The sequence below is a fragment of the Ruditapes philippinarum genome, unplaced genomic scaffold (assembly GCF_026571515.1).
Source record: "Ruditapes philippinarum isolate M1 unplaced genomic scaffold, ASM2657151v2 ctg145_1_1_1_1, whole genome shotgun sequence".
Classification (NCBI taxonomy): Eukaryota; Metazoa; Mollusca; class Bivalvia; order Venerida; family Veneridae; genus Ruditapes; species Ruditapes philippinarum.
Window position 1 is genome coordinate 195,873 of NW_026863036.1, and position 9,463 is coordinate 205,335.

Below are 9,463 nucleotides of genomic sequence, written 5' to 3' on the forward strand. Positions count from 1 at the left end.
TCATTAATTGGGAATTTTGTGGCAATAATTCCGATAGTAATAATTGTTTAGCGTAAACATACACACAGCAGATGAAGTAATTTTATATTATTATTAAAACGATAATGGAATTGAAATAATAACGAAAGTAGTAGATCTACGACCTCGGTTACCTGTAGTAACCACGTATGTACCTTTCTGATTGTTTATCAAATACTTTTGTACATGTGGTTGTTTCTTTTTTCCATTCACATGGCTAGGGTTAAACCCCCAGTCACCTTTCCGATTAAATCAATACACACGTGACTTTTAACGGTATTTCAATAAGGATGGCATGTGTTTGTATTTTGTTTTCTTTGTAACCTAGTTTCTAATTTTCACATAGGAGTACACCCCTAATTAATGAACAACAAAAATAAAGAACACTTAAATTACATTTTTTTAATATGATCAAGACAATTTTGTGTCTACATGTATTTATGTCACAATTACAAACACAAAAAGATCATAGGAGGAAATAAATTCACCCCATTATTCACAGTTGACCTTGAATGTTTAAAAAAAGCACATAAAGGTTTACTAAAATCTTTTCATTTAATGCACATAGCAACAGTTTTATCATAAAAATAATCTAGTTTCCCTATTTCAAAACTACTTCACTTTCAAGTAGGTTTAGATATTTCAGAAATGTTAAGAGATAAAATAAAATCATGCTTGAACACTATTCACAATGTAAGCTTTTTTTACCTTCCAAGAATTACACTGATTTCTGGGAAATTATACCATTGAAACTGATTTTTTTTATCCTGCACAGATTGGTTGCTTAGACACTCATACAAATTTCAGATCGATATTTCCTGCAACTGACATTTCTGTCTATTAACGATTTTTTGAAGCACACACACCTTTGCTGGGTTTATAATGTACCATTAATAATGTTTTATATGATTACATCACGGTAACAGATATACATAAATTGTATTTAATACAGTAAAATAAGAACATATTCACAAGTTGTTGTGAAAAGAATAATACAAATATGCTTATGCAACAGTCAATCAGGCACATGAATGGTTCAGAAACTAAGATTACTTACTTTTAAACAAACGCAAGCTTTATGTATTTAATTTGTTATTAATATTTCTAATACTATTTTATTTAAAAATCATTTAAATTGATGAAATATTGTAGAAATTCATGGACTTGTTGAAAAATTCTTTCACCTTTCATGCATTTTTGTGACATGTAATCTATACAAAAATCTTTAGCGATTTGGACATAGAAAAAAACATGGATGTTATAGAAAACAACAAATTTCTTAAGGCATAAAAAACATTGATTCATATACATTTATCATTTTTTATCAACAATAGATCCACCTTATTTAATTTTGCAGAATAGTTGCACTATATATGAATTTAAATATATGCAAACATAGGCATGCAGTGATGTATATATGACCTACATTATATGTATATGAAAATACATGTATGCTTAACTGACATTTTGACATATACACTTACTATATTGCAAATTACTGTATTTGTTTGCTATTATTTCACATACATAACAATTTGTTAAAGTGATTTATTAAATGGTAGTTACTTATTTTGATAAATATCCTAAATGAATAGTTTCTTTTAAAAAATTGTCTCTAATTATTGATCATCGTCCTGGTCAGCTTCTTTTTCTGAGGTCCAGAGAGTTAGATTGTCCCTTAGCAATTGCATAATTAGGGTGCTATCTTTGTAAGCATCTTCTTGTAAACTGTCTAACTCTGCAATAGCATCGTCAAACGCCAATTTCGCCTTCTCGCAAGCCACTTTAGGATTGTTCATAATCTCATAATGAAACACGGAATAGTTCAGAGCGAGCCCTAGCCGGATCGGGTGGGTGGATGGCATACTTTCAGCATTCTTCATAGCTTCTTCGTAAGCATCTTTCGACTTATTAACGACATCCTCCTTCTTTTCCATCACTTCGGCCAAATAACGATAATAATCGCCTTTCATTTTCAGAAAGAACACTTTACTCTCACTATCCACCGCCTTCTCTATCAGTGTAGAATCGAGTAGACTAATGACGCTTTCACAAATGTCCGTTAATTCTTTTTCTACTTTCATACGGTAATTTTTTGCCGTTTCTTGTTTCTCGCTCGACTCCTTTTGCTCTATACTCGTAAGGACGCGCCATGATGAGCGACGTGCCCCGACCACATTTTTGTAAGCTACCGAGAGTAAATTCCTCTCTTCAGCCGATAAAGCCCCACCTGCCTGGGCGACCTTTTTCATACAATCCGCCATTTCGTCGTATCTTTCTGCCTGTTCCGACAACTTTGCCTTGAACACATTCCTACTTTTTTCATCATCAGCCATTTTGTCACAATTTTTGAACGTTATATCACTGATTTAAACCGAAAAATGTAAGTTTTTCCCCGTCTACATAAACTATCCTTCTGTTTTATTAATACACTGTAATCATTTGGCCTCTTGCCAACTATGCGAATAACAAAATGGAGTCGATAGTACGCACGCAACCATGCAGTACGAAATCGATATCATTCGGCTTATGAATGGCCTATACACGGCGGGCAACTTAAACCGCGGCAGCTCAAAATACGACCATCGGTAAAGAAAAATCGGCAAAATTAATCTACTGCAGTATGTAAGTCAAGGATAAAAAAAAACTCAATTCGGCCAGGGTCTTTCCATTTAATTTGGTGAATAGATAATTTAATTTACAGTATCTATTCAACAACATTTCTAACAGAAATAATGTACGTAGATCTTAAAAAGAGTGAAGCATAATTAAACGAGTATATGTAAGAAACAGAACGGCTACAAAAAGAATAACATTGTTCCTGGTGAAAAAAAAAGAATAAAAAAAAAGTTAAAACGCGACCCTTTGCCAACTTTTGAGTAGCTCTCTTAAAAATTGGCCTGTAAAAAGTTGACCATATTTCAGATTAGATTCCGTTGATTTTATTCCAATAGACCCCGTATTTTTAGTCATCTAGACTGAGTATACATTTTAAAAGACGTTTAAAGAAGAAAAAAATAAATATATAAATTATTTCAGGAAATTTTTAATAAGCCGCTATAAAGCCGAAAATTGTAGCTGACCTGAACATCAAATTTTACACAAATTTCCAGTTTTCTTTCCATTTTTTAAACATTTTCCGGCGAAAAACGATAAATTAGTTTCCGTCGAATACTGTTGAATTTAAGATAATTTTTCTGTTGATGGCGTTGCGATACCTGTAACAGTTGCCAAGGATACGCAACGACGTCATGTTTGAAAACGGGCTTTGGTGGTCAACTTTGACGTCATGTGTACAAAAAATGGCTGAAAATATTGGAATAAAATCAACGGAACCTAAATCTGAAATATGTGCCAGTTTTCAAGACGCTACTCGAAAGGTCGTAAAGTGTCGCGTTCTATCTTAATTGAAATGTGCGCGTAATTTATCGATAACTGTAGACGAATTTTATTGAAATACGTGCTCGCTGTAATTTGTCAATAAGAAACGCAAGTTAAGCGAGATTGAAACATTTTGTACATAGAAGGTATACAAGTAGCCGATAGATAGAAAAGGTTGCATTTGTTTGCAGATAGTCTCTTAACAAAACGAATATAGCATGTGCAAAAATAAAGTGGTGACTTTAAATGATATAGTCTTTCTAAATTTAAATGAATTTAGTTTGTTTTGTGTGTAATTATAAATCGAATTTAGATCTATATGAAATTTGTAACGCTAAACTAACACACGTCGGTAGGTACATGTACATCCAGATCATCAAGTTACAGAAAATTTTAAGGTAGCGTAATTCTGCTTTAATCTTTTACATATTTCGATTTCAATCACGTTTTAATTGATAGTGTTTAATTGATTAGCAATATAAAAATGCTTTACTTTTTGCAGACAGCCCCTGCATCATGGTGAAAGTCACTAAAGGTGGAAATTTCGACTCCGCTCAAAATAACATAAATTTCCACCTCTTTCGAGGTTGTCGAAGAAAATACAATTATATTGTTCCTCTGTTGGTTAACAATCCAATGGTTAAACACTGTTCTGTTACAATGACGACACAAATTATTTGTGTCCGATAGCCAAAGAGAAATACATGTATAACAAGAGATTTTGGAATAGGGGATTCCTGCGCGTAAAAAATATTTAAGCACTCCACCTGATGGGAACAGGCCGGACTGCATGGATTTATAGGTTTTTGTGGCATAGGCATAAAGATATATAGTGATTATATTATTGATTTAAGTTTATTTTCATATGAATTACTATAATAATTATAATGTATATGTATTCAATTAACTACAATTTAGGTATACATTACAAATCACCTTGCGTATATTAGCCTTGAAAAGTCGCTACTTATTTTTAAATTTTGATTGTGGTTAATTTAGTTTCAATGAACAAAATATTTATATTGACAATCACAATTCATTCTCACTGCACACAGTTGACGCGAATAGTTTATTGAAAATTAAATAAGTTAGATACAAAATCTTGTTATATAGGTCTACAAATGGTAAAATACAGATATAGATCGAATGGAATATTCATTTTCTATAACACGTATACGAAATGCTGCAAGACTTGATGAAAAGACACCAAGTTAAGTTATAAATAAATAATTGATCGAGGTAGATTTAAGACGTTCTTATCATCAAATTACAAAACAAAACGACATAAAACGAGAATAAACAGAATATCAAATATTTCTGTGTTGTTGTTTTTTCAAAGCTGTCTCAGAGACGTGGACTTTGTATTGACAAAGAATAATCAATCGCAGTGATATTTAGAAGCAGTTTATGAAGGAAAACTTGTATATCTTCTGACGAGGACATTAATGTTTTTATAGCAGAGGCAACAACTGTAAGGAACTTGCCAACATATGATTTGGAAAGCTATTCCAGAATTAAGTGTTCATCAGGAAGGAAATAAACAAGAACTACAAATAACACTCGTATCCCGACACTATGGATGAAAGACGGACGCTTTTGGAAAGGGCTAAAATTGCCCAGGAGGCGTGTCGCTGGAACGACATGGTAGAATTTATGAAGGGTATCGTAAAGCTTGGCCGAGAATTATCTGTCGAAGAAAGAAATTTGCTGGCAAACGCGTACAAGAATAATGTCGGGTCGAAAAGGGCAGCTTGGCGGGTAATAATGAGTATTGAACAAAATATCGAGGGAGCTAATCGAAAGAGGGATATCAGTAGAGAATACAGAGCTAGAATTGAAGAAGAGTTGAAGACCACTTGTAACGAAGTTCTTGAGCTAATTGAAAAGCATCTTATCAATACCGTAGACATGGAAAATAAGATTTTCTACCATAAGATGCAGGGAGATTACTATAGATACATATCGGAATTTAGTAGAGATACCGCAAACGACAACGTATTTGAAAACGCAAAAATTGCGTATGCGCACGCGTTTGAACTTTGTCGGGAAAATCTTTCTCCTGCGCACCCATTGCGGTTAGGGATTATTTTAAACTTTTCTGTGTTTTATTACGAGATATTAGAAGCGCACGAAACTGCCTGTGACATGGTGAAGGAAAGTTTAGCAGCAGGTGAGGAGGATCTTCATAATATTACACAATCAGCAAGAGGTGATAGTAGCGTTCTTTTACAGCTGCTTGAAGATAATCTAAATATATGGTCAGCGGAAATGAACAACTCACGGATAAGTACATCACCAAAATATTTTTAATGCTAAACCTAGTGTAACCCAAACTTTTCACAATGTGTTTTTCAGAACTATTGCGATAGTCTACATAACAACGGACTTAAATAACATATGCACAGATAATTAACAATTTAATTTAATTTCACCACATTAAAGTTAAGTGAAACAAACAAGCGAAATATTAATATTAAGCATCCGTGAAACGTAAGACAGTTGAAGATTCGATCAGACTTACAAAATGTCTGCTACAAACTATCTATAGTCGAAACATTTAAACTTGGTGTAAATGATAATATAAGTTGGTACAAATGATTTATAAGTTGGTACAAATGATAATATAAGTTGGTACAAGTGATAATTTCAGTGTAACAAAATGAAACGATATGTAAATTTAATGCATTTGATATGCCAGTTGGTGAAAATGAAGTTCTCCCGGAGTTGATATATTGTAAATAAACCAGATATTCCGTGGATTTGAAATATAGTGAATGGGACAACGATTCTCGATTCAAGATAAAACACCCGGATTTTCAGGTTACATATGAAAAAGATATAGATCAAACTAATGCTTATCTTTAAAAAGCAAATGCCAAAATGTAGTAAATTGTTTTTAGTGGTAACCACTATTGAACTGTCGATTTCGGGAGATTTAACATAGAATCATTATACCGGTATACATGTACAATTAAAAAATTTCTGTTTCAATGTTATAGATGTAGTATGGACAAGATAATTTGTTTCAACCAAATTTGTTAACAGACATTTTTTTAAAATGACATTATGCAGCATTGCTCATCCCATTTTCTAAGCCTGAACTGGAATATAAAAAAAATGGTCAAAGGCACTAAACTCGTGTCAAAAGGAAATGTCTGTAAATATCTTTCGGAATATAACAGCAATTAATGTTCAAATTAAAAAGAGTGGGACAGTCTTTTTATATTTTCCAAAACCAACTGTTGGTCGCTTACCATTATAATAGTAAATCATTTGAGATATACATGTATATCAAGCTCTGTTTGACAATAAAAAAAAATTGATAAATGTCACTTTAAGATAATTACATCCGTGGAGATTATAATTTATTCTGCAGGTTTTACTGCTATAGTATTTCAATTATTGGACTCACAAGTCACCTTCAGCAGTTTGTACATTTTTTTATTCAGTTTGCACATCTTGTATAATATTTGCACATTTTTTTTTTATTTTTGACATTTTTTTCTGTACTGCATTTTAAACTAAAATTAAAAACAAACAGATCACTATCAATTTACAAACATTAATTCTTTATATAAACAAGGCAGTCTGAATAAAAGCTAAACCCCTTCCCAGTAAACATGTTTGTGTACTTCTTGACCTTTAACCAACCATGACCTTGTGCCATGCATATCAGAAGCAGGTAGTCTCACATGGTGATTATATGTGCCAAATTATTTAAAATCTTCCAGTCAAAGAGTTAGCAAAGGGGGTAGCAACCTGGATATTATGCTCTGCAGAGTGTGTCATGGTGGGGATCATTTGTGGTGAGTAATTTTAAACAAGAAGTTATAGAGCAGACATGAAATTTAGATGTTTTTATATTGGACCTTTGAGTGTGACCCTGACCTTGACTGTTTTTGACTTGATTACTGGGCTCTACCAATGTTGTTATAATGGTGATCATTTCTGCCAAGTTATCTGAAAAACATTGCAGCGGTTTCAATGTTGTGGAGCGGACATGAAATGTAGACTTTCTAACATTTGACCTTTAAGTGTGACCTTGACTTTGGGGGTAGCAACTCAATTATTGCGCTCTGCACATTGTCTCATAAAGGTGATCAGTTGTGCCAAGTTTTTCAAACAAAATTTTAGCAGTTAAAAAGTTATGAAGTGGACACAAAATGTAGACTTTTTTCAACACTTGACTTTAAGTGTGACCTTGACCTTGGGGGTAGCAACCAAATTATTGCGCTCTGCACATTGTTTCATAATGGGAATAACTTGTGCCAAGTTATTTAAAAAAACTTTTCAGCTGTTTAAAAGTTATGAAGCACACACGAAATGTAAACTTTTCAACACTTGACCTTTAAGTGTGACCTTGACCTTGGGGGTAGCAACCCAATTATTGCGCTCTGCACATTGTCTCATTAGGGTGATCACTTCTGCCAAGTGTTACTGACAGACGGATGGATGGACAGACAGACAGACGGAGGCCATTCCTACAATCCACTCCCCATCCTTGCTACGCGGGGACCAATTGACCATTATAGAGTTCACCTGACTATCATAGCTCTACATGATAAGTAACAATTAACATTAATAACTATCGATCAAATGCAGGTATTGTGTAAAAAGCTAGGTCAACAGCTACTGATTTCAAAGTTCAAATTTGCATCTGAAAAAAGTGTACAAGTTAAAAACAAGCAATTATCATAGTATTACAAGCAATTCATAAGTCCTCTACCAGTTAGAACCCCAGCAACATTCTGAAGGGCCATTGGTCACTGAATTGTGTCATTGAGTGAATGACATGAATAAACTTAAATCTTTTGAGTTCTTAGTTTGTCTGTATCTAAGTAATATGTTAAGTTTCCCTAATCATGTTTATAGAACAGATAATCAAAAGATCCAATTTTCTCAGGATGAATATGTATACCAGTCCTGATGTTTCAACTTTTCTCTATTTTAAGTAAATTTATTGGAAAACTTCAAAGTTCTTTAAAAGTGATCTCAGGAAACAGTTTTTAGAAACGGACAGACAGACCAACTGACAGAGACTCTGAGGATAAATCTTTAAACATCCCTGGTTGTTACAAGAATATAACATTTTTAGAAGCAAAATTCTTACGAGGAGGTAACTCTTGAAATAAAGATGCTAGACTTATGAACATGATGTGAGTGTAACAAAGAACAATTTTCTCAAGTTAAAGAAGATACCATTTATAGTCACAAAAAAGAAAAGTGAAGAAACAAAAAATAAAAAAATATACCATTGATAGTAACAAAGAAGAAAATTAAAAGAAAAATTCAAGTAAATTTCAAGTCGGCATGAAAATAATCATGGAAACCCATGTCTTATAAATCTAATCACATATGAGGTCTTGATAATGAATGTCTTTTTTAAATTTGAAGTAAATCCATGGAGAAATAAGAAAGATAAAGAATGAGTAAGAAAAAATCAAAAGTCTAAAGAGGAGATAATTCTGGAAATATGGACGCTAGATTTACTATTGTACTATTATTATGATGTGGGGGTTTGAAGGAAATGCAAGAATGAAGAAGTTTGAGTAAAACAGAAAACAATCTACATGTAAGTTCAAGGGGACATAATTCTGAAAATAATCAAGCTAGAGTATTGAATCTTCTCCCAAATGACTTGAATAATAATAAGACACATATATATGAAGTAAAAAATAGATACATCATGAAATGAAGAAGTTAGAAAAAAAACATCATTTTTTTCATGAAAATTCTAAGTTCAAGGGGGGTAATTCTGAAAATGTTTGTATTAGAGTTGTAAACCTTGTCACATATGATGAGGTTGATGATCAGAAACATATATTTTTAGTTTCATAACAAAGTTTTCACTACTTTTTGAGTAATGACAAATATTGTTATATTTGCCATATTTTAAGCCTATTTGTTGCCATAGCAACCAAATTTTTCAACACAGGAAGAAAAGAAAGAGACGTGCATAATCTCCAGACTGCCATCTATCTACATATCAAGTTTCATAAAAATATTTTCAGTACTTTTTGCTTTATAAATTGTACAATTTTCCAAAATCCTTACTTAGCAGTAT

General features: G+C 32.7%; 2 protein-coding genes across 2 annotated transcripts; one reads left to right on the top strand and one right to left on the bottom strand.

Moving 5' to 3' along the window:
- Positions 1-400: 400 nt before the first annotated feature.
- On the bottom strand, positions 401-2,513 carry LOC132720957 (14-3-3-like protein 2). The gene has a single exon (XM_060705204.1). It carries the CDS (start codon positions 2,352-2,354, stop codon positions 1,638-1,640), a length of 717 nt encoding a protein of 238 aa, XP_060561187.1. The 5' UTR covers positions 2,355-2,513; the 3' UTR covers positions 401-1,637.
- Positions 2,514-3,676: 1,163 nt separating this feature from the next.
- On the top strand, positions 3,677-7,093 carry LOC132720958 (14-3-3 protein zeta-like). The gene has a single exon (XM_060705205.1). The coding sequence runs from the start codon at positions 4,975-4,977 to the stop codon at positions 5,707-5,709; it is 735 nt and encodes a 244-aa protein (XP_060561188.1). The 5' UTR covers positions 3,677-4,974; the 3' UTR covers positions 5,710-7,093.
- Positions 7,094-9,463: the final 2,370 nt, after the last annotated feature.

What these genes read in the sequence shown, in the direction of transcription:
- LOC132720957 (XM_060705204.1), bottom strand. Translation starts at nt 2,354, where the DNA reads ATGGCTGATGATGAAAAAAGTAGGAATGTGTTCAAGGCAAAGTTGTCG.
- LOC132720958 (XM_060705205.1), top strand. Translation starts at nt 4,975, where the DNA reads ATGGATGAAAGACGGACGCTTTTGGAAAGGGCTAAAATTGCCCAGGAG.